General features: G+C 38.6%; 1 protein-coding gene across 1 annotated transcript; it reads left to right on the forward strand.

Moving 5' to 3' along the window:
- On the forward strand, positions 1-25,213 carry COPG1 (coat protein complex I subunit gamma 1). The gene is made up of 24 exons (XM_034431485.3): positions 1-356; positions 4,192-4,244; positions 4,336-4,416; positions 4,730-4,801; positions 5,680-5,759; positions 6,454-6,529; positions 6,750-6,842; positions 7,282-7,368; positions 7,483-7,640; positions 8,377-8,510; positions 9,154-9,221; positions 9,975-10,163; positions 10,280-10,375; positions 11,341-11,584; positions 12,217-12,292; positions 13,365-13,468; positions 15,206-15,331; positions 16,553-16,621; positions 17,495-17,637; positions 19,185-19,356; positions 20,117-20,214; positions 21,985-22,123; positions 22,875-22,973; positions 24,154-25,213. Exons 1-24 carry the CDS (start codon positions 320-322, stop codon positions 24,282-24,284), a joined length of 2,625 nt encoding a protein of 874 aa, XP_034287376.1. The 5' UTR covers positions 1-319; the 3' UTR covers positions 24,285-25,213.
- Positions 25,214-25,663: the final 450 nt, after the last annotated feature.

Genomic DNA, 25,663 nt, shown 5'->3' on the forward strand with positions numbered 1-25,663 from the left:
GTCCTTTCCGCCTTTCTCCTGGCAGCTACGTTAGAGCTCTCTCCAGCCCGCGAGTGCAGACGAGTGCGCCTGCGCGTCACTGAGATGCTGAGCTGTCTCAACTTTGTCTTGCTGGCAGGAAGTGGCGCCTGTGCAGGAAGTAGAGATTTCCACGCAGATGCGGACTGTCTACCTAGCGCTGTCGTTTCCCGTAATTTCTGTTCTGTCTGTCACGGCGTCTCCCTTCTTCCCTTCCCTTTCCCCTGGGCTAGGGTGAGGTTAACCTGGGATCTTCTCCCGCTCCTTCTTCTTCACCCGGTTCTGCACCTCCGCGGACAGGATGCTAAAGAAATTTGACAAGAAGGATGAGGAGTCAGGTGAGTCTATATAGACCTCCAGATTTGATGCGTGGCTACTCCCTCCTCGCTACTCCCAGCTTGCAAAGAGCTACCCCATCCTGGCTGCAAAAATCCGGATAGTAGCCAAAAAAAAAACAAAAAACGTTTCGGACTTTTCTATAACTCCCCTTGGCTTCCAGCTAAGCTAGCAGCCGTCAGGATATTTGCAGGATTTCCAGCGGCTGAAATTACAGGAGCTGCAATCCAACATATCGGGGAATGAGTAAAGTGCCCTAGACTAGGAAGGGAGGAAAATACAACCAACCTATTTTATGAATGAAATGTTACTGCATCAGAGGGGTGCGGTGTGTGGTCTAAATTATGAATTGCAGTTAATAAGAATGTACCCACTCTTGTCCAATTCTTGTTAAGAGAAAGTACTACAGGTAGTCCTCGACTTGAACTGAGAGATTAGGTTCATGACATCTACATCAGAATATAGGTAGTCCTCGATTTACAACAGCTCATTTAGTGACTGTTCAAAGTTACGGCGGCACTGAGAAAAGTGACTTATGACCGTTTTTCACAGTTAACAACCATTGCGGCATCCCCATGGTCATGTGATCAAAATTCAGATGCTTGGCAACTGGTTCATATTTATGACGGTTGCAGCGTCCAGGGGTCTTGTGATCTCTTTTTGCAACCTTCTGACAAGCAAAATCTATGGGGAAGCCATATTCACTTAACAACCAGGTTACTAAGTTATCAACTGCTGGGATTCACTTAACAACTATGGCAAGAATTGTAGTAAAATGGGGCAAAGCTCACTTAACAGATTCTCACTTAACAATTTTGGGCTCAATTGTGGTCGTAAATCAAGGACTACCTGTAATGTCTCTTGATTGTGCTAAATACAGCATAGCATGATTTCTTTAATCTAAGAGAAAATGACATAACACTGACAATTAGATCTTATAATAGCGCAATTTTTCACTTTATGGGTAACCCTATAAAAGAATGAATTTTCTACAGAAATATAGGAATATTTAATCTACTTTTTATTTCCTAAATTGCTATTAAAAACAAAAGAAATTTTAAATTTAATTGTACTGTAAGCTTCCCAGAGTCACTTTTCAGAGTGATGTGGGTGACATATAAATTTAAAATATAAATAAACTCTTCCCCCCGAAACAGAGATTAGAAGTTATTGGGTGGTTACTCTCTCTCAGCTCAACCCAATTCACAGGATTGTTGTTGTGGGGGAAATAATGTACAAGACTATTAGATATGATTGCTGTCTTGAATCATATTTAAAAAAGGTGTGATATAATAATTGAAGACTGCACAGACTGATTAAAAAGGAGCAACAATGGTGCATTGAAATATCGGCAAGAAATACCATTTGCCTGCAAGCAAGAACTAGTTGGATTACATAGACATAGTAATAGAAAATGAAAAAGCAAAAGTGCTCTGGGATAATTCTTTAGAATTCAAGCAGACAAGACTTGCCACATAACATCCCAATCTTAACAATTGTCAATAAGAAAGACAAAAAAGTCTGGATAATGGTCACGACTGTACCTGGAGACAGTAGAATAGAAGAGAAAGAACTGGAGAATTAAAAAAAAGACATAAAAATTGAAGTAGAACAACTTCAAAGGAAAGCAAAGATAGTACCTATAGAAATAGATGCCCTGGGTACAATCCCAAAACATCTGGAGACTATTTGAACACCATTGGCATTGACAAAAATCACCATCAATCGGTTATAAAAGGCAGTTTTACTCACAACAGCTTACATCCTATGACAATACTTTTAACACCATCAAACAACAACATTGTCTATCCCAGGTCCTGGGGAGGGGGACTCGATAAGTGGATAAAATGCCAAATCCAGGCTAAACAACTGCCTGACTGTACAATCAATCATAATCATAATAAAAAGGATTGATGTTGGGTTAGTTCCATCCAATAATTGACTTTACCATATAACTTTGAAGAAAGATACAAACATCACAGTGGAGATCAAAATTAAGGAGCTGAAGATGAAATTACTATAATCTGCTCAGTACATCAGAAAATGATATTATAACTTGAATAGGCACAGAGATGGAAATTTACCTGGTTAAGATGATAGAACAGTACCTAAAGGTTAAAATATTTGAGGATCTTCAGCTGTGGGGGTAGAAGGAAAGTCAGGGAATATAACAGAAGTGTTACTTTTTCATAATAATTAAAATTTAAGTCATAATGAATGGAAGGAATATCACAATAAGAAAAAAGAACTATTAACACAGACTTTTGTTAAATCAGATAATTTGTTTATCATGAAAGTGATGGGCATCTATTTGGACAATTATAAAAGAAATAACACGGAGAAGAATGTTTTTAATAGCTGCTGTTTATAATTGCTACTATATAGATAATTCTCAATTTATGACCACAATTGAGCCCAAAATTTATGTTGGTAAGCAGCACAGTTGTTCAGTGAATTTTGTGAATTGTTGAAATTGTTGTAATAACCCAGTTGTCAAGTGAATCTGGTATCCCTCATTGACTTTGCGTGTCAGAACATCACAAAAGGTGATCTCATGAACCTGGGACACTGCAAGCATCATAAATACATGCCAGTTACTAAGCATCCAAATTGAATCATATGATCCTGGAGAGGCTACAAGATCATAAGTATGAAAAATAGTTCGAAGTCACTTTTTTTGGTGCTATTGTAACTTTGGTCATTAAATGAATGATTGTAAATCAAGGATTACCTGTATGCTACCTCCAAAATCAGGGACTACATGCTCTTGTAGCCCCTGATCTTAGAGAGAGTATACAGGTAATCCTTGATTTACAGCCATTCATTTAGTGACCAAAGTTATGCGGTATCTGCAGGATGGTATCATCATGTTGATGGCTTCTTATGAGATCTCCAGGACTTTTGTAGAATGCAATGCTGAGCTAGATAACTCTTGGTTCCATTCCAGCACAATTTTATGGCTTTTTTAAAACCAACCTTGTCCCTGTCATGTAAAGCTTCTCTGTATCTTAATTCTTTTTCCTTTCCCTACTTTTCCATCCTCAAATGCACATACTCCATTCTCAGAATCCTTGTTTTATAACCCAGCTTCCCCATATCGAGAAACATGAGCGGTGTATCAAGATGCTAAAGAAGTGACCAATTAAAGCAGCAGTTGCAACTGACTGGAAGCTGTGTGCTTCTTATATGGTAGTAAAGAATGTGCCTCCCTAGCTTTTAATTTCTCATTGTAGCATTGAATATCCTTTTAATAATAAAAGATCATTATGTTTGCGAGTTGCATTGTTCCTTTCTTACGTATTTTTTGCATTGCATATGAGAAATACAGAATGATACTTGTCCTTTAATCACAATTGGTCCCACTTACTGGTAATTGCAAGGCTAAGCTAATATTTTGTGACATTTCACTTTCATTTGCACTTGAAAAGGTGAATAATTGCTTAGAATGACTGCATTTCTTCTTTTAATCACTCCAACTTTTGTTATTAAGTTTATTTCAGGAATGTTAATTTTTATTAAGGGGCAAATGAACCTGGCCTAAATCTTTTCCCCTTTTAAATGTAAATTTTAATTTGTTTTTAAATTATTGGGTATTTTAAATTTGTCTCAGCCAAATTATTTAATTCGTTTTTATTCTGTTTTAAATTTTTGTATTTATGTGTTTTATTCTGTGGCTGTTCACCGCCCTGAGTCCTTCGGGAGTAGGGCGGTATATAAATCCAATAAAAACAAAACAAAAACAAAACAAAAAAACAAACCTGGACATTCCCAATTGAATTTAATTTTGGCCATGTGAAAACCTTGATCATTAATTAAATTGACTATCTTACATTGCAGGGGGAGGTTCCAATCCATTCCAACACTTGGAAAAAAGTGCTGTGCTGCAAGAAGTAAGTTCCCAAATAATGCCTGTCTTTTCTTCTAAGGCGAAAGCCTCTGAATATGTCCCAAAATTCTTATGTTTACATTTCTCTGTCCTAGGCACGAGTATTCAACGAGACACCTATAAATCCTCGGAAATGCGCTCATATCCTCACAAAGATTTTGTATCTCATAAACCAGGTAAAGGGGAGATTTTATTTACAAGGGCTTTATTATACGGATTAAACAATCCTGGTCTGCTTGCCAACATTAAAGCTAAATTGCTAGAATTCCTTCAGTTATTTTTTCAATAATAAAGGAGCTAGCAGTTGCATCAAAGAGCTCCTGCATGGTCTGAGGTAACATGAAAGGTGACTCATTGTGGTGGGATCATTGGCTCTCACTAACGTTGCCTCTCAGCTGGGTTAACTCTAGTCGTGAGCGTCTCTTGGCTAAGTCTTCCCCACCTACTGGCACAAATACTAGCCAATGTGAGGTTTTCCTTCCATTCTAGGGAGAGCATCTTGGCGTGATGGAAGCCACCGAATCGTTCTTTGCAATGACCAAACTGTTCCAGTCCAATGATGTAAGTCTTCCATTATGCATTTTGGCATTTACTTAGGCTGGAAAGAGGGTGTAGGGACTTTGTTTGGAAGCTCCATTGTCATGGGTTTTTCTGGGGATAAGATTACACAGATGTACAGGATAAGCTTTTGATCCCAAGTATGATCAGTTTATTACTTAAATACTAATTAAGCACTTTCTTGGAAAACTAACTTGTAAGTATATTTGAAACTTATTCTAGTACATCAACAGTGTCTGTACTTTTTATGGGTGATGCTTTACTCCTATCTCACAGTTAACTTATACCTATTAACAATAGTTTTTCCTTATTGCTGTATGCCTATTGTTCTTATACTTCTTTCCATAAGCCTACGTTTTTAGTTCTGTTTTTAGTTTTTAGATATCCTTTCTATACATACTTTATTTTCCAATTTGAACATTTTGTGCTATTGAATCCCAGTTTTCCTTTGGAGATAACCCATCCCCTTTCTTTCCCCCTTGCATGATCTTTTAGTTACAATTCCTTCAAAAGGGACTGATGTTGCCCCCTCTGGCTTCGGTAGCTGGCTGCCTCTAGTCTAGTCAGAGTTCTGCTGGGCCTCTGAATGGGTGGCCTTGGTAGTTTGCTGAGCTCGCTAGAGATTGATTTCACTGTTGGGATGACAACTTTGGCATCTCGCTCTCACGATGGCTTGATGCCAGGCTCCATTTGCACGTACCGTGTGTGTCTTGACAAAATATTTCCTATTTATTTATATCCTATGTTAGCTTCTCAGTTTTGATTTGTGTCATCCAGATGCAAGATCTATAGGGACCTCATCTTTTCCTGCAATATTGGCCACTGTATATATCCTGTCAATATTTGTACATTCTAAGTCTGTGGTTTGTTCTCTGTGTTAGCCAACTCTCCGCAGAATGTGTTACCTGACCATCAAAGAGATGTCTAGCCTTTCAGAAGATGTCATTATAGTAACAAGCAGGTAATTTCCTTCTTGAATCAATCAAACTGTATAACATTTCAATCATGTAAGCTGTGGGGGAGGAGCAGCAGTACTAAAAAGAGATAATGAAATGAGTCATTAGCTAGTAAAAATAAATGGTAGCTTTAAAAGGCTATTGAAATGCTTATATAAAAAACCCTCACCACTTAATTGATTTGAGTGATCCAAACACATATACAGCAAGATACGGATTGATATGTGTTGCTCTCCTTCTCTCTCATCTCTTCTCAAATGTTTTTGCTTTTTAATTATATGTTTTATAATTAATAATAATTATAAGGAAGTAAGGTTAATAATACATTAACCACATTCAAAATATTAAAGGGATGCCTACCAATGTTAGTCAACAATAACTCTTGAATGTGTATGTGTGTTACATACATGTGTGGGTTGTTTCACTTGTCTTAGCATGTGCTGCACACCCAACTATTGGGATCTATGAAGCAGGGTTAATGATTTAGTGCAATGGGTGAATCTGAGCTCACTCTCTCAGTGTTTATACATTGAAATACTACATTGATAATATGCATTGTGTATGTCTGTGTGATATACACAACATCTCTGTGTTGAAAGACATGCTCCAATTGAGATGCTCAGGGAAGCCAATTCTTGGAGTCTAACACCTGATATAATAAATACATAATACTAACATCTCTATTCCGTTTTTGTTCAGCTTAACAAAAGATATGACAGGAAAGGATGACAACTATAGAGGCCCTGCTGTGCGAGCACTCTGTCAAATTACAGACGTACGTATGACACTTTTGCATCTTCTGCAATCCTTGTCATTTTTTTTACACCTTCCCATCATTACCTGCATCTTCCTTTGTTTTGTTCTTCCTTGTTTTGTTCTTCACTATGATCACAAATCACAAAGATCACTATGGTCTTTGTCTATTCTTGGAAGTCTTGGCAGATGTTCTTCTATGTCCTTTCCAACCAGCCTCTATTGCTCTGGCTTCCCTGCAGACCACCATGCTGCAATCTATTGAGCGCTACATGAAGCAGGCGATCGTCGACAAGGTTCCCAGTGTGTCCAGCTCTGCCTTGGTGTCATCTTTGGTACGTAAGTGCTTGCAGAATTTATGAAATAGGCGAGAAATTTTAAGTGCTCATTGTCCAACAGGACACTTTTTTAAAAAGTGCAAAATTATGACGGAAAACCTCACCTGGCCCAGGCAAAGAAAGAATTGACAGATGAATAGTTCTTTCTCAATTCTGTGAGTAGTAGAATGGTGCACAGCCATTCTTAATTGTTGGAGCAAGTTGTCTGTTTGGAAAAAGCAAAGCTGTGTGTTTGTTTTTGCTAAATTATTTTAAAGGCACAAACTGTAATTTAGATCACGAATGAGAGAGAAAGAGAGGATAGAAAAATGATATAATGCAACTCCTGGCCATAAAACTTCTAATCTTTTTGGAACCATTCTGTGCCAATTGCAATGTTTCTGTTTTACATTTGAAGCAACTTTTTGATATGTTCTCTGGCTTTCTTCCTTTACAGCACCTTCTAAAGACGAGCTTTGATATAGTAAAACGTTGGGTGAATGAAGCTCAGGAGGCAGCATCTAGTGACAATATCATGGTCCAAGTAAGAGTTTTAAAGCTAATCCGGAATGTATAATGCTGTGTGGTCTGATGAATTTATGTGTACAAATATAGAAATAAAGTTGACAGATTATCTTCCTTTGCTACCTTGTTCCAGTATCATGCTCTTGGCTTGCTGTATCACATTCGTAAGAATGATCGCTTGGCTGTCAACAAGATGCTAAACAAGTTCATGCGTCATGGGCTGAAGTCACCTTTTGCCTATTGCATGATGATTCGAGTCGCCAGTAAACTGCTTGAAGAAGAAGCTGGAGGGTAAGAAAAGGACATTTTTCTGTCTTCAAAATATGTATGTATGTATGTACAGTAGGTCTATAGCATGGGTGTCAAACTCATGGCATCACGTTGCCGTCGTGATGTTTTGCGATGTTTTTTCCCTTCATGGAGCTGGGATGGGTATGGCCTACGTATGACGCATGCAGCCCGTGGGAAGCCAGTTTTACACCCCTGGTCTATAGAGCCAGTTCAGTGTAAGTGATTAAAGGCACCAGGCTAGAAACTGGGAAATCATGAGTTCTAGTCCAATACATGTCCTCACCAACCACCACATGTCCTCACTAACACATATCCAAACCAGACCCCAATACATGTCCAAACACTTATTCTGTACCATATTGTAGTTTTTGGCCTCCAGTAAAACCACAATTGCATAATCTGCCATCTCTGTTGATATGTCTATAAAATATTATAGACATATCAACAGAGATATTAGCGATCTGTTAATTTTCTTAAACTTGCTATTCTCACAAGACAAGATTGAGCAGGATGAATTATTGACGATTTAGTAATATTTTATAATCTGCAATTGTCTGTTTAAATTTAAAGAATGCTGGTGTTTGTACTATCTGATCAGCAATTTTAACCCAATACTTTTAAACTGAACTTTGATCACAGAAAAAAGAACCAGTCATCAGTGTTTAAATGAAGTGGGTGATAATGGATGTCTGAATTTAATATTTCTTTTTCTTGTGTTTTTTGTTTCTTGTCCTAGCCGGGATAGTCCACTGTTTGATTTCATTGAAAATTGCTTACGGAACAAGCATGAAATGGTGGTCTATGAAGCAGCATCGGCCATCGTTAACCTCCCTGAATGTACAGCTAAGGAACTAGCACCTGCTGTGTCTGGTAATTGTGACATTTTTTTTAATGATTTCATGCTTAAAGTTTGCTGAGTTACTTGACATGCATTGGTTTGGTTTATTAACTCTAAGTGAAGTTTTACTGGCTGCAAAATGAACTTTGTTGCTGTGTTTCTGTAAAGTTATTAACACTTTCAGCCATGTTGCTTCATGTTTAGATGTTGGACTGTATTGCAGAGTAGTATCAATATAGTGACAACTTATAGAGCAACTCATTGTTGCTCTATTGAAGAATATATATATATGTATATATATGCATGTGTATGTATATGTGTGTGTGTGCACAATATACTTATCTCTGTCTAATGGTCTCAGTGAAAGGGCTTCATCTTGTAATATAGTAAAAAAAAAACCAGTTTTTCAAAAGAGGAAAGAAGCTTAATGAGGGAAACAAATAAGGAACTGAAGCAGATACTACTTGTAATCCCCAGTGGATAGTTTATAAATTATTAAAGTAAAATGTAAATTTATGCTTTCTTTGGGGTCTTTTTGAATGATATAAACTGGTCTTTTCTGCATAATTTTCCCATTTCCCTGGTATTTTATGTAATGAGGCTGCTAATAATGGATCTGAATCATCCTTTCATAAAATGGTGTGATTAACGTTTTATAAATGTTACCTTTCCTAGTGTTGCAGTTGTTCTGTAGTTCACCCAAAGCAGCTCTTCGGTATGCAGCCGTCCGAACCCTCAACAAGGTAAGATGGATCAAAGAAATTGAACCTGAAATCTAGAGCATAGCCTTAGCGATTGCTTTCTGAAGACTCAAGTTTGGAATCCAAGCATCTCCACTCCGGCTGCTGGGTATTCTAAGTTCCTCATGTGAGGCCCAATTTCTATCCTTGTGGCAGTGTAGGTAGATCAGGAGATCAATCCTTGCTTTGTGTTTACCTATGAAATTCTCTTCATGAGGGAAGCTTAACTTTCTTATACTTTGCTATCTTTTTGGATACTTAGCAAATCTTATTTTTCCAAATAAAGGCAGAATGACTTCTGCATTAAAAGAGAGAGAGAGAGAGAGAGAGAGAGAGAGAGAGAGAGAGAGAGAGAGAGAGAGAGAGAGAGAGAGAGAGAGAGAGAGAGAGAGAGAGAGAGAGAGAGAGAGAGAGAGATATGTAGATGTAGATGTAGATGTAGATGTAGATGTAGATGTAGATTGAAGATCCTGGTGAGTAAACAGTAATTTTACTAAAAAGAGAAGAATTTGGATTAGTGGAAATTGTGGTCTAAAAAGAATAGAATTGAAGGAATGAAGACTGAATGAACCAGAAGCAAGCAAAGGGGTGGGGGAATGAGGAGGACATGGCTAGACACATTCCAGGCTTAATAGATGTATCTGTCTCATTCTCTCCAGATACACATTAAATTTATGTACATTTAATTGTATATCAATGCTGTTGAGGTCACCTGATTTGCATGAGGTGAATTCTACTTTGTTTTCCCTTTATTAGGTTGCCATGAAGCACCCGTCTGCTGTGACTGCCTGTAACCTTGACTTGGAGAATCTCGTGACCGACTCCAATCGCAGCATTGCTACCTTGGCCATCACAACTCTACTGAAAACTGGCAGTGAGAGTAGCATTGACCGTCTCATGAAGCAGATCTCTTCATTCATGTCTGAAATCTCGGATGAGTTCAAGGCATGGAAAATTATTTGTGTTAGGCCTTCATCGTGTTTCATTTTGTGGGATGGAATGGCTGATGGGGACAATTCTAGTTGTTCATGGTTCTTATTTAATTCCCCGATTTCATCTAGGTTGTGGTGGTTCAGGCTATCAGTGCCCTCTGTCAAAAATATCCACGCAAGCATGCGGTCCTTATGAGTTTCCTCTTCACAATGCTTCGTGAGGAGGTAAGCTTGGCTGCTTGACATATTGTCATTATTCTTGACTCTTTGCAGAAAAACAAGAGCTATCCTTCCTTATTTGCTTACTTTGAAATTTAAAGAGAACTTATCACAGAGCAGTTTTCAATTTCAAAAGGTTATAGCAAAAACAGGACGTACTCTCCTTCAGTCAATGTTCTTGGTGACTTTGACAAATCAAGGTATCTGCACCTCCAATACTGTAGAGTCAGATAGGTGGCTAGACCAACTCTGTACCACTATATATTTCACAGGGAGATAGGCTGCCGGTGATCCTCTGATAAGTAATAATTGATGATCTCAGCCTGAACACACAAATGTTTAGGCATATGGGATTGTGTCTATAGTAGAAGTGTTAGCTCCATTTCCAGAAATTTCCTTTCATTTCCTAAGAAACGGATAAGCATACCTCTATGTGCTGAAGGCCAGTTCCCCAGGCTGTAGAAAGAGAATAAGTCAGTGCCTATTTACAAAGACACGAAACAGAGTGGAGTAAGAAATGGACAAAGATTGTTCAAAGAAAAATACAATGATTAAACCTGAATTAAAAATTAGCAACCAATATTTGGTAGGAACTTTAATTGTGTGTGCTAACAGGCCAGTTTTATGGAACTACACAGCATAGTTAGATTTTTTACTTTTCACCATTCATTTGCAGACAAAAGAGTTCACATAAGTGGAGATCTTTCTAGAAAAGTAGGACAGAAACGTAAATTCTTCCAAGGACAGAAATACAAATTGATCTACAATATCTTGGGTAGTTTGATCAGATGTCTTCTATGTAATTCTTGCAGTACCCTTTTACCATAAGATCAAGTCATATGAAAAAACATGAGTTCATACAGTTTTTAGTTTGGGCTTGCCTAGACGTGTCTTCTTTATAAAATAATGAACTAGCATGTGTGGAAGGAAAGCCTAATCTGTCATTCTGATCCATTTTCCTTACTATTTAGGGTGGCTTTGATTACAAACGAGCCATTGTTGAATGTATCATCAGTATCATAGAAGAAAATGCTGAAAGCAAGGAAACCGGCCTCTCTCACCTATGCGAGTTTATTGAGGATTGTGAATTCACTGTCCTGGCCACCCGAATTCTCCACTTGCTGGGCCAGGAAGGGCCAAAGACCAACAATCCTTCAAAATATATTCGTTTCATTTACAACAGAGTTGTCTTGGAACATGAAGAAGTCAGGGCGGGTATGTGCACTAGAAAAAAACATGCTGTAAGAATGTTGGAAACTTAAGTAGGTTATTAGTCTACCTGTTTTCTCCATCACCATCATCATTCCTAACTGTTGGCAGTTTTCTGGTGTGCCCAAGCAAGGATTTTTTACAGTCACGCTTGGGAGATCCTGAAAATTGGATATTAGACCATCTGCTTGCAAAGCAAATTGAGGCACAGCTTTTCTCCTTTGGATTTGTTGTAGCAATTGAACTCTTTTATCACCAGATTATAGACAATATTTTGAAATAAGCACATTTTACTTAATTTCTTCTGAATTTCATCCACATGTAGAAAAGAGTTGAATGAGTTGGGAGAATTGCTAATTGAGCTAAATGGGGATCAGATACTAGGACATATTCAAATACTTTAAAGAATTCTACCTGTTAGCTTTAGATAAGTACTCAAATCCATTTAACCTTGGAACTGTTTTAATAATGTTTTCCTAACCATATTTGGTGCAGTAAATTATATACAAATAGTTAAATAAATGATATTTAGCTATTTGTATATAATGATATACATATCATGTATAAATAATGATATAAATATCTTCCTTGTCTTTTCCAATTAATCACTCCTTCTACCTTTTTTCACTTGTTTGCAGGTGCAGTGAGTGCTCTGGCTAAATTTGGGGCTCAGAATGAGGAAATGCTACCAAGCATCCTAGTGTTACTGAAAAGGTAAGCTTTGGGCACAGCAGCTTGGCCACATAGCAAATTTGGAAAACATAAAGATGCCATGTAAAAATGTAGAGTTAGTGAAAATTGAGTCTGTACTGAAGCAACAATAAGACTCTAAGACAGGGTTGTCAAACTCGATTTCATTGAGGGCCACATCAGGGTTGTGTTTGACCTTGGGGGGGACAGGGTGGGTGTGGCCAGGATGGGTGTGGCGAGCTCTACATCACTCATGTCAGGGGTGCCTGTGGGGGCCCAAGAGCTCTGCCAGCAAAAATGGGCTCCCGAGAGCTCCGTTTTTGGCTGCGCTGGCCTCCTGCAACCCTCTGCCAACAAAAACGGAGTTCGGGAGGGCCACACGCAGCCCTCCTGAGCTCCATTTTTGCTGGCAGAGAGTTGCAGGGGGCCAGCGCAGCCAAAGTTGGAGCTCAGAGGCCTGTTGTTGCTGGCAGAGGCATCACGGGCCAGTCCTTTGCTGTTTCTAGGGCAACCCCGTGGGCCAGATCTAAGCACCCCGCGGGCCAGATCCAGTCCCCAGGCTTTGAGTTTGACATCCCTGCTCTAAGATGATTAGTTTCTATATCACTGGGGCACATTGTGCATATTTTTGATCCATTTTCCTATTGTCATACATGCCCAGTGATTGGGATCTGATCATAATTTCTAAAATATGTTAATGCAAGTCTATAAGTCCTCGACTTATAACCAGTCACTTAGCGACTGTTCAAAGTTACCACAGACTCCCCAGATGCTGCTTATGACCCAATTTCAAAGTTATGGCAGCCGCAGCATCTCTAGTCACTCATCCACCAAAGGGAGATCAGGCCACCTCTAGAGGGGGGGAATCAGCTGGGGCTTGCTAGCCCCTAGCTTCCTTCCACTGCAGGTACAAAGTATCTTGTCCCACTTTTATGTAAGAAAACAAAATTATTTGCACACATTTTTATCCTGTTGTTGTAATATGTCATGTTATGTTTCCTGATTGGTTACACTGATTTAATGTTCTAGATGGGGGGTCTAAGGAAATATACATTCCTCCAATTGAGCAGAACCGTCTCTTTTTTAAAAACTTCAGGTGTGTGATGGATGATGACAATGAAGTCAGAGACAGGGCTACTTTCTACTTAAGCGTATTGGAGCAGAAGCAAAAGGCTCTCAATGCTGGCTACATTCTGAACGGTATTCTAAATTCATTATTCATTGCTTTTTTTAAAAAAAAATTAAGCCACTCATATTGATGGACCTTCACACATGATAAAACAAGTAAATGTTGAAAATTGTTAAATGCCCTCAAGTTTACAACATTGATCTCAGAGTAAAAATTTGTAAATGGCGACATTTTGGCATTTACATTTTGTAAAACTTTTTTTTAAATTTTTTTTTATTGAATTAAAAACATACACACAGAGAAAAAAAACACAAATACAAAATAAAACAATACACAACATATACAACATTTAAACATAATATCTTATTTCTTAAGAAAATACATCGGTAAATTGTATTTTTCCTCTATCCAAACCCTGGAATGATGCAAAAAAATTTACTCATGACTTTCTTTTTATTTATTGCCTTGAATACTTTTCAAATTGCATAGTAAGTAATAGTATCTTCTCATCATCCCAACATTATTATGTCAGCGATGAGGGCAAGCCTTAAATCATCTCTGTTGATTTGGTTATTTATTTAATTAAATTTCCAGGCCACCCAACTCCAAACAACTCTGACTGACTAATCAAGGATTTTGATGGAATAACAATTCCAACCACCCAAGGGAACAAACCCAGTCTTCCTCCTCTCCCTCCAGCTCCAGTGATGTCTGAGAGACAGCAGAAGATATTATTAGTCACTAGCAGGGAAAAGGCTGTTTCTCCTTAAAGTCAATTCTTTATGCCCATCTCCGTTCTGTTTGAGAGTTGGGTCAGGAAGCTCAGGTGTTGTGACAGCCATTTAGCCAGGTTGTAGGGAGGGTTGTAGCACTGCAATAGGTCTGAGGGGGACTCCTATTTTGGGGAGTCCACAAAATCTCACTGGGGCAGTGTCTGTTCCTCTTATTTTCCACCATTCCTTCTCCATTATACAGTTGTTTTGTTTGAGTTGGCTGAGATAAGCATTCACTTGTGTGACCATTGTTCTCATCTCTGATGTCTTTGTTGGTCTGTATGCTGAGGGGGTCATTGAGCAGGGCGAATGCCTTCACTTCATAATCTATGTATGTGTCTCATCCCCACTGTTGAGCGACCTCAATTCTTTATGTTTAAGACACAGCCATCAATTTCTTCTTGAAAAGGAACAAAAGGGAAGAGTGAATGCATGATTTCCTATTCCCCATTATTTCTCAGTAGCTGATCCATTTTGGTTTAGAGCAACATTCAGAATTCAAATGCCTGCTGGCTGGAAGTCTTCCTTTGATTGATGACATTGATGGTTCTTTTTGAAGGCCTGTGGGTGAACAGACATGGCTAACACGGCATGAAGAGCAAAGGAGGCGGGCACCCTAATTTCCAGCTCTGCTCCTCTTTGCTAGTAACATTTGCCATCTGAGCAGATTCTATTTTGATGCATGGCAGAGCTCCCTTGTCCCCTGTGTTTGAGCCTTAAATGGAAACAGATGTATACCAGATGTTGCTTCTCCTCTAGGGATTAGAGGTTTCCAGAAGTAATCTTTTGAGGATATGCTTGAAACACATACATTTATTAGGCTAAACAAATAGATGTCACTACATTTGGAAATAGACACAAGAAATGAAGCTGAGGGGGGAGGGCATTTCAACTGGTAAAAACCCAAACTCTTTCAGTAGAAGGAACCATATGGAATTACAGAAGAATAGAGTTGCCTGTCCTCTGATTTAGAAGTTGGCAAAGACCTGTCTAGTTTCTTGCATTTTGCAAGGGCTCAACACTTCTCTTTTCCAGGATTGACAGTATCTATCCCTGGCCTAGAGAGGGCTCTGCATCAATATACTCTGGACCCCTCTGAAAAACCCTTTGACCTCAAGTCCGTTCCCTTGGCAACTGCCCCCATCATTGAACAAAGAGCAGGTAAGAGAAAGCAATAGCAATAACACTTAGACTTATTTACTGCTTTACAGTGCCCCCTTTACAGCCCCCTCTAAGCAGTTTTATAGAGTCCACATCTTGCCCCCAACAATCTGGGTCCTCATTTTACTGACCTCGGAAGGATGGAAGGCTGAGTCAACCTTGAGCCACTCAGAATCGAACTCCTGAAGCGAGCAGTGAGTTAGCCTGCAGTACTGCATTCTAACCACTGCGCCACCACGGCTCTCATTTTAGAAAGGAAAGCCATTTTCCTGGTGTAGCATAGAATCCAGCTTTTTAATCCTTATCAAAATCAGGGGTGAAATGCTCCCAGTTCGGACCGGATCGCCTGATCCGGTAGTGATGACGGCGGGCGGTTCGGAGAACTGGTAGCAAAAATCCCTTCCCACCCCCCCATGCCCAGCTGAGCCCCGCGATCATCAGAGGCTTTTTTTTTTTTTACTTTTAAAAGCATTTTTTTGTTCGGCTGAAAAAATGCTTTTAAAAGTTTAAAAAAAAGCCTCTGATGATCATGCACTCAGCTGGGATCGTCAGAGCCTTTTAAAAGCATTTTTTCTATAACCACTTCCCCTGAAGAGATTGTAAAAAAATGCTTTTAAAAGGCTCTGACGATCCCAGCTGAGTTGCCTGATTGTCAGAGGCTTTTTTTTCTTTTAAACAACAAAAGCCTCTGACGATCAGGCAACTCAGCTGGAATCGTCAGAGCCTTTTAAAAGCATTTTTTAAACATTTTTTTACATTGTAGAAAAAATGCTTTTAAAAGTAAAAAAAAAAAGTTGGCCACGCCCACCCAGTCACATTTCCCCCCCCACCAAGCCACGCCCACAGAACTGGTAGTAACAAATTTTACATTTCACCACTGATCAAAATGTTTTGGGTTTGATTTGAGGGGAAATTTTGGCAGTAACATCTATGATGTTATGAACTGTTTGTCTTTCATTTTATTGGACGTATTTGAGAGTACTTCATTTCCCCTTCCATTGCCAACCGATTTACATTTTACCACAATGTATTGCATTATTATTGTTACAGACCTACTGGCAGTTCCAATTATCTCCCATTCCTCTTGCTCCTCAGCGGCTTGCAAAAACAAACGCTTTGTTGCGGGAGGATTTGCATCCCTTTTGAATTACCACAGCATACCTTTCAGTCCTGTTTTCTCCATTTTTATATTATTGTTGTGTTTTTCTTTCCCTTCCACAGAAAATACTCCCACCTCTGCAGTGAAGCAGTTAGAGAAAATAGCAACAACCCGACAAGATATATTCCAAGGTTTGTTTCCACTGGTGGTTGTATAAAACGAAATATAATGCAAGATATTGTTTTGTTCTACCTTCAACATTTTGATTTCTGGAATCTTACTTCCTTTACAAAAGTTTCTAAAATGAGGATTTTCCACCTTTACTTTTGGTTAAGAACTTCTATATTTAATATAGATTTCAGTCCATAGCGGGGGTTGGGGTGGGAGGGTTTTTTCCCCATATTACTAATTTCCAACAATAGGAAAACTAGTTTGATTAAGACACCAGACTAGAAACTGAGAAATTTTGAATTCTAGTCCTGCCTTAAGAATGAAGCCAACTGAGTGACTCTGGGACAATCATTCTCTCTCACTTTAGAAAGAAGGCAAGGGCAAACCACTTTTGAAAAAGGGAGCTGTCCAGATAGTTGCCATAAGTCAGGAATAACTCAAACAAGAAAATTCAAATAACCTCAAACAAAAAAATCCCAGTCAACAAAGTCCTTTTAGATCTTAAAAGTTTTTTTTTAATAACTGCTCCAATTTCTTTCTAATTGTTTTCTTACTTTGAATCAGAGTCAAATCTAGACCTTCAGTTTTTAATAACTATATTCAGAGTAACACAAAGTATTACCTCAAGAATATATAATGCAGTAATGACATTAGCCCAGAAAGAATTAACTTAGAAAAACCAGCTCAGATTTGGAGACAGTTCCTCAATATACTTTCCTGGGAATCCTGTTTTGTTTTTTTTTTTAAGTTACTGTTTATTCATAGGGAAAAGTCTTTCTACATTGAACCTACCAGATGTAATCTGAAAACTTTCTCCTTTTACATTGATCTCTATAGAAATATAGTCATGACATTAAACAAAAACCTGTGTATGTTTTTTTGCTCTCTTTTAGAGCAATTGGCTGCTATTCCAGAGTTCCAGGGTCTTGGCCCACTGTTCAAGTCCTCTCCTGAGCCAGAGGCACTAACAGAATTAGAAACAGAATATGTGATCTATTGTACAAAGCACACATTCTCCAATCACATGGTGTTCCAGGTAGGTGGTGTTGAAAAAAGCATTTGCACAGTTAATCTCACTGATATGCTGGAATATACTGTAGGTACATATATCATACTGAATAGCTTTTGGTACAATATCAATAAATTAATTATTTCTTTAGCTACACTTTGTGCATTTTATTGCACTTTTGTATTCTTTTGTATTACCTGATTGTAACGTTGCACAACCAGCTATTGTTATAGGAATAAAACTGAGGCTCACAGTAATTCTCCAATGCAACTCTAAAAGAAAGATTGAAAATAATTCTGTTTTGTTTTCATCTAAATGTGGTTACTTGAATCATCCAAGGAAAGAGTAGAGTTTAGGAAAAACCAATAATATTTTAAACTCTGATTTATTTCCTCAGGTCCTGTTTACCTTTAAATGCAGCATGTCCAGGATTGTTAAACCCAGATTTTAACAAAAGGGAGTCAAGTTAATTAAAAATGAAAACAAAGGCTATCAATCTTCATTGCTGTCCTGAAGCAAATGGATTATACAATATTCTATGACTTCTCAGATCATATTAACTCTTTAGCATTACGCTTTCTAGAGTCTGAAGATCTTCTTTAGCTTGATAGGTTAAAACTGTGACTAGAGGATTAAACCAGTTGACAAGCAGAAGTTCTTTTTATAGCTTTGTGATACCCAGAGGCTTTAATAAGTGGAATTTCTTCCACTGCAGTGTTTCTACTAAAGCGACTGAAAGTTTTAGCATTATTCAAATGCAGATATACCTAAAGAAATGTGCCCTTCTTCAGTTCAGCTAATAAATATAGAGAGGCTGAAATTATATTGATTGTAATAAGTATGCTAGGCCAAGAAGACGTCATTCTGAAAATACTATTAAACTTCACTGGAACACTTGTTCACTTAGAAATGAATATACCGCAGATTGAACACTTACAATTATTAGTTATACTGAAGATTTGCATCTTCTCCTGGAAACTGCCTTCTAGAAAGATGTTGTAAACTGAGGATTTTCAGATGAATATATTTAATGCCTTAAAAGATCATTTTGGAAGTTGCACAGACTATATACAGGTAGTCCTCGATTTACGACCACAATTGATCTCAAAATTTATGTTGCCAAGTGAGACACTTGTTAAGTGAATTTTGCCCCATCTAACAAACTTTCTTGCCACATTTATTAAGCGAATCCCTGCCATTGTTAAATTAGCGACACGGTTGTTAAGTGAATCTGGCTTCCCCATTGACTTTGCTTGTCAGAAGGTCGTCAAAGGTGATCACATAACCCCAGGACACTGCAACCGTCATAAATATGAGTCAATTGCCAAGAGTCTGAATTTTGATCACATGACTATGGGGATACTGTAATGGTCGTAGGTGTGAAAAACAGTCATAAGTCACTTTTTTCAATGCCCTTGTAACTTTGAATGGTCACTAAGTGAACTGTTGTAAGTTGAGGACTACTTGTACAGTACTGCAGGCAAACATTGCTTCCTTTTTTAAAAAAATTAACCCTCGGTTTCCTGTCAGAAATCTTGTTTTATGCTCTAATGTGCTTTCACTTTTTCTGATAGTTTGACTGCACAAATACGCTGAATGATCAGATTCTGGAAAATGTCACAGTGCAGATGGAGCCAACGGAGGGATATGAGGTCATTGCTTATATACCTGCCAAAAGCTTGCTCTACAATCAGCCTGGTACTTGTTACACATTGATTGCTTTGCCTGAAGAGGATCCCACGGCAGGTAACAATATTTTATCTGTTTCCTTAATTTACCTGCCCCTACTTAATACGTGATATGTAGCTAGGTCCATTTCTAGAGGTCCAAAATTAATGTTGCATTTTTAAAAACTCATTTCAAAAACCAAGGGTTAATCTTTTAAAAAAGAAAACTCACTCTAAATGAGATTGTTCAATTTTTTAGACACCTTTCAATAAACTCAAAAAGAGATGGTAATTTGATCAGTATGTGTCCATAGAAAACATAGATTTTACAAGCAAAGATCACTGCACGATGTGTTGGTTTTTTTTTTTTAAATCAATGGGAACAAAATAGGCCTAGGTCAGGGGTGTCAAACATCAGGGTTATGTTTGACCTGGGAGGGGGGGCGTGGCCAGAGTGGGCGTAGCCAGCTCGACGTCACTTGTGTCGGGGGTGCCTGTGGTGGCCTGAGCGCTCTGCCAGGGAAAATGGGCTCCCGAGCTCTGTTTTCAACTGCCACCGTCCGCCAGTGAAAACGGAGTTCCATTTTCACTGGCAGAAGGTTGCCGGAGGCCGTGGCAGCCGAAAACAGAGCTTGAGAGCCCGTTTTCTCTGGCAGAAGCACCGTGGGCCGGTCCTACGCTGTTTCCAGGGCAGCCCCGTGGCCAGATCTAAGTACCCCGTGGGCTGGATCCGGCCCCTGGGCCTTAAGTTTGACACCCCTGGCCTTGGTGGTAAGCAAGGAAGAACAGTTATTTCTAGAGTTCACAATGGTGTGACACCTGCTTTGTCCTCTTTACAGTGGCTTGCACTTTCAGCTGCATGATGAAGTTCACTGTGAAAGATTGCGATCCAAACACTGGTGACACTGAGGAAGAGGGTTATGAGGATGAATATGTGGTAAGACAGAACTTCAGTATCTGCAGGCTATATGGACTCTTTCCACAGTCATCAAGTAAGGTGATACCCAGCTTGGTGTCACCATACTGTGAAGTGTGAGCCACTGGATAAAATATTTTATTTCATCAATGGAGCCCCGTAACATGATCTGATAAATGATTTCATTATTTACACCAGGAAATAGTTCCACCTCATACACCAGTTGGTTTTATCTGGGCCAAAGAATGAACTTAATGAAGACTCTGAGCTTATAAGTGGATAAATCTCAGCATGTCCAGATGGCTCTGAGTCAGAGCTGGAGCTTCCTGCTGGAGCTCTGCCTGACAGACTTGGTTAGTAGCCAGCTGGTTTTGCAGACATAATCTTGAAGGTCCTTATGTCTCCCTCAGGGTCATGTGCTCTAAGATAGCCATAAATAATATGGCTTGTTCCAATTGTCTTTGCACATAAGAGTTTGAGCAGAATACTTTAGAAACGAAATTCCTTGTCACTTAAACTACACGTTCAACTAATGTTTTTCTTTTTCTCTCTCTTTCTGTCTCCGAGATAAGAATACATCATTCTATATTTTCCAGAAAATGTCACTTACAAGCTGAGTGTAGAGCAATGACGATCACTAGATTTATTCCTGTGTTGGAGGCTTATTGATTTATTGTTTGTTTTAGGTACGGTGGAATTGCCACTGTGAACTCTTAAATTGGAAATACAGGTATTGGTTTGCTCCCAGCCAGCATATGGAAGCACAGGACTCTGCAGGTTCTTGCAAAGCCACGATGAATTAAAATAGACGACTTAAGAAAAATCCAGCTTTATGTAAGCTGATTGGAGCTTTCCAGAGTCAAAGTGCCTGTCAAGTGTATTGGTTTAACCTTAATGGTGATAAGGAACTCTCATCAATCTGAAATGTCAGTGGAAAAGCAACACTTATCAGTTAGCCTATTTTGAAAAGAAGATGGGAAGGCCTGGATCCACAATAGCAATAGCACTTAGACTTATATACCGCTTCACAGTGCTTTACACTTTTAAAGCGGTTTACAGAGTCAGCATATTGCCCCCAACAATCTGGGTCCTCATTTTTACTGACCTCGGAAGGATGGAAGGCTGAGTCAACCTTGAGCCTGGTGAGATTCGAACTGCCAAATTGCAGTCAGCCGGCAGTCAGCAGAAGTAGCCTGCAGTACAGTACTGCAACAATTGTCCTTTTCCTGATCAGTCTATTATAATTACAAGGTTTCTGCAATGTACTCGAGTGGCCTAGTGGCCTAGTGGTGAAGACATTCGCCTCCCACTCAGAAGGTTGAGAGTTCAATCCTAGCTAGTAGCAGGTATTTCTCTCTTAGGGCGCAAACAAAAAATATCTGCTGTGAACTCCACATGGCATCAGGAAGGGCATCTGGCCAGTAAACACTCAGCTCCATCCAGTCACCCCAACTCTACCCCAAATGAAGGGATTACAGGATTGTAAAACCCACAGATTGTAAACCTGTGGGTTTTTACTACTTTCATCAAAATGACAAAAGCAAAGTTGTACTTTTGGGGCATATGCGTAATGGTATCTGTAGAATATGGGCATGGCTCGCATTGCAGTGCTGCTCTTTTCAACATGATTCTTGTTGCTTCTGCAGGCAGCACTGTTTTACCACCCTTTATCAGTATTGCAGCAAAGGATAGATGTTTTCAAATAATTATTGTTGCTTTAAAATCTGGTCAGTTTTCTAAAGAGCTCACTGAGAAGCTCAAGGGTAATTTACTGTCAAATGTCTTTATTAGCTAGAAGATCTGGAAGTAACAGTAGCAGATCACATCCAAAGAGTTTTGAAGCCAAATTTTGGAGCAGCCTGGGAAGAAGTTGGTGATGAATTTGAAAAAGAAGAGACTTTCACATTGTCTACTGTTAAAACACTGGAAGGTACGTAAACAAAAAACATTAGTGCACTGCTCTTGATTCCTGTGCCTTTAAAAAAGTTAATATTGTAAACTGAATAGTTACATGGTTTCCGGTAAATATTGGGAAGCCTTCTCAATCAGGCATGATCACAGGGAAATGTATTTTGGGATAACATTAACTAAACATTCCTATTCCGTTTTAAGTGGAAATCTTTGAATTCTGATACATGCCATTCAGTCTGAAAAGATTTACTAGTGGCAAGATGAAAAAAATCTACAATGATAGCTCAGAATTCCCTTGTCTGTTAATATGATTACAAAAGTAAGTCAAAAGTAATTATTTTAGAACCAGCACTTCTAGGAACCACTGTGGAGATCTCAGTAATAGACTGTTTAAAAAATTATAGTAATTATTGACTGCTTGAAAAGTTCCACCCTAATCCTTTGAAACGGATAAATGACTGTTTTTGACAGGGGAGAAAATTGAATCTTTGATTTTCATGTTCATACAAATTGATGTTTAAAATACTTGCTAATTCCACCAAATTAACACAACTGAAGATGGTGAGACCCCAACCTGCAAGACCTCTCACTGAACTTTCACTCTTTCCCAGGACTCAGAGCGTATGAGTTATTGAACTGGCCACAAGTGAAGTCACGTGGTCTCTGTACCTTACCTTTTGTTTCTTGGAGAAAATGACATCTACTTTCTCTGGGAATAGGAAACCTAATAATCTAGTTACTGTATGTCAGCAATATTTTTATTTCCACAGAGGCAGTGGGCAATATTGTGAAATTCCTGGGAATGCAACCATGTGAGCGGTCAGATAAAGTCCCGGATAACAAGAACTCTCATACTTTGTACCTGGCAGGTGAGTTTTTCTGTGTCCTATCTGCTGATCTTAATCGGATCTTTTTGGTTTTGGATGCCTGAATCAGTGTTGACACCTGGTGACTGCTGGACAAATTCCTGCAGCTTTCTTGGCAAGATTTCAGAAGTGGGTTGCCATTTCTTTCTTCCCAAGGCTGAGCAAGAGTCACTAAGTCACCCACCTGGCTTTGTGTCTATGCCAGGACCAGAACTCACGGTCTCCCAGTTTCTAGCCTGGTGCCTTTAAAGCAAACTGACTCCTCTAATTGGTTTGTTAGTCCATTCTAAGTGCCTGAAAAGAAGTTTTCATATTAGCTTGATGTAAATTCAGTCCTTTTTCTCAGTGAACTATACAGTTATCTAGTCTACTTCGATATCAATTTAGCACACACTTTTACTATTAGGAGAGATATTTCATGATAATAGTCCTACAGATGAGGAAGCAGTATCATAACTTTTCTTCAAGCTTTATTATTCTAATATATGTGGATATTTGTAGGAAATATGCTAGTGCCGGAGATCCCAGTGGAATGAGATCTCTATCAATACATGATATCAGTAGTATTTCTATGAATCTACTCCCATTATTTGATTCATGAAAATAGTGAAGGGGATCCTTGGGTGGAGTTCAAAGTTGTCCCAAATTCTGCAAGGTGGTTTCCCCCTTCTTCATTATAATCCCATTTAGGAAAAGCCGAAGAGATAAATCATCACAAAGTGATCTAAGTTACAATTCAGTTGTAAGATGAATTGGCCATTGACCAAAACACCGTCAGTGTTCTAAATATTCTTAATGATAATATAGGACAGTGATGGTGAACCTTTTTGGCACCGAGTGCCCAAACTGGAACCCGCGCATGGGCGACGGAGCAATGGAAATCCGAAGACCAGCTGGCTGGTGCGCATGCGCGCGCCAGCCAACTGGTCTTTGGGATTCTGGCAATGCACACCCTGGAAGCCAGAAGAGCAACTGGCAATGGCGCGCATGCCCACAAAGAGAGCTCTGCATGCCACCTCTGGCACACGTGCCATAGGTTCGCCATCATGGATATAGGAGGTTAATTATCTCCTTTTTAAAAAGAGCATTTAGTTTGGCAATTTACTTTAATTCCTTCAAGAGTGGAAATATAGTTCCAGCCATACATGCTGATAAAAGTATTACTCTCTTTGATCTGCTACAGGTGTATTTCGAGGTGGTCATGACCTCTTGGTCCGTTCTCGCCTTGTCCTCACAGAAATTGTGACAATGCAAGTCACAGCTCGGAGTAAAGAAGAACTTCCCGTGGATATCGTCATGGGTTCTGTTGGCTAAGCTCATTTTCTGGCTGCCTGTTTCAGACCCCCAAGGCTGAAGGGAGAATTAGAGGTCTCTTTCTACAGCTCTGGACATTGGGAGAAATATTAGAACGTTGGCATCAGTTCTTTCTCTAATTAGAAATGAAAGCTATGTGTGTAGGTTTATAACCACAAGAATGTTTCTGTGAAATACTGAATTGGTTATTTCTTCATGTTTGCCAGGTTACTTCAAAAGAACATCCCTTTTATACCAAGGTGCCTAATAACACTAAAGTAGTTGGCTCTAGCGCCTGTTCTGGTCACCATGTCAGATTCATTATGTGATTAGCCAGAGCCTTTACAACTGGGGCAATTGTTATATTTTATGACCTTTCTAAACCCTTACATATAAAATAAAAACATGGATTTTATGCCACCAACGCAGCTACTCTCAAGAATATGAAAATAAACACATTTTATCTCTTGCCCAAATGGTATTGAAAAGATATTCACAACACACAGGTCTAGTTGATTTGGTTGATTTATATCAAACTTGCCTTCATTTTCAAATTGTTAATATCATTTGTAGGCAGCCTGATTTGAAGAAGTGCTAGGGTGAAAAAGTATCAGGAATATGAATTTCACAAGAAACTGGCAGGTAATCTAGAGTAGAAAACCAGAATGAGAAAATACTGAAGCATCCTTTATTTCAAATCATGTCATTTTTGTATTGATATTTAGAAAAGGGGATATTTAAGGAAATTGCTCATTTTCATATTGCTTCACGTTTCTAAAAGTCATTTGTTTCAGTAAAACAGCCTAAATTGTTCTATGAGTGGGCATCTATTACTGTGGTTGATTTTGATTTTGTAAAGGCTGATACTGTGCTTTATTCTATTCGGACTAGATTTTATACATAAATGTTGTGCCATATAATGAAAGAATAAACAATGTTTAACATTCTTATAATTTGCATAGCTAATTATCAGAATTGTGATAAAATGTGGTATATACTACTAGATTTCAGTTCTTCTTGGTTTTAGCAAAAATAGATTAGGATGGTGATATAAGATCATCCATTATGCTAATAATATACATTCAACAAAGTTTTAATCCAGCTTCTCCAGCCTGATATCCATCAAAGTGTAAGGACTTTATAAATTTTCTACTAGCTATAGAATCATAAATTAAGAACCTTATAGTTTATTTATTGCTGAATGGACAAGTTTGATGTTGAATGGATTATATACTCTGCAAACAAAACTAGTTTTTTTTCAGGGTTGACTGAAAATCTACTCATGGATGTCCTGAAAAATTTAAATTTGAACTTTAAAAATAATATCTATCATATTAACAAGATATGACTTGAGCAATATTCCAAATTTGCCCTACAATGTCTAATTCCAGAGAAAAGTA

Source organism: Pantherophis guttatus, chromosome 2 (genome assembly GCF_059756535.1).
Source record: "Pantherophis guttatus breed Tessera chromosome 2, ASM5975653v1, whole genome shotgun sequence".
NCBI lineage: Eukaryota > Metazoa > Chordata > Lepidosauria > Squamata > Colubridae > Pantherophis > Pantherophis guttatus.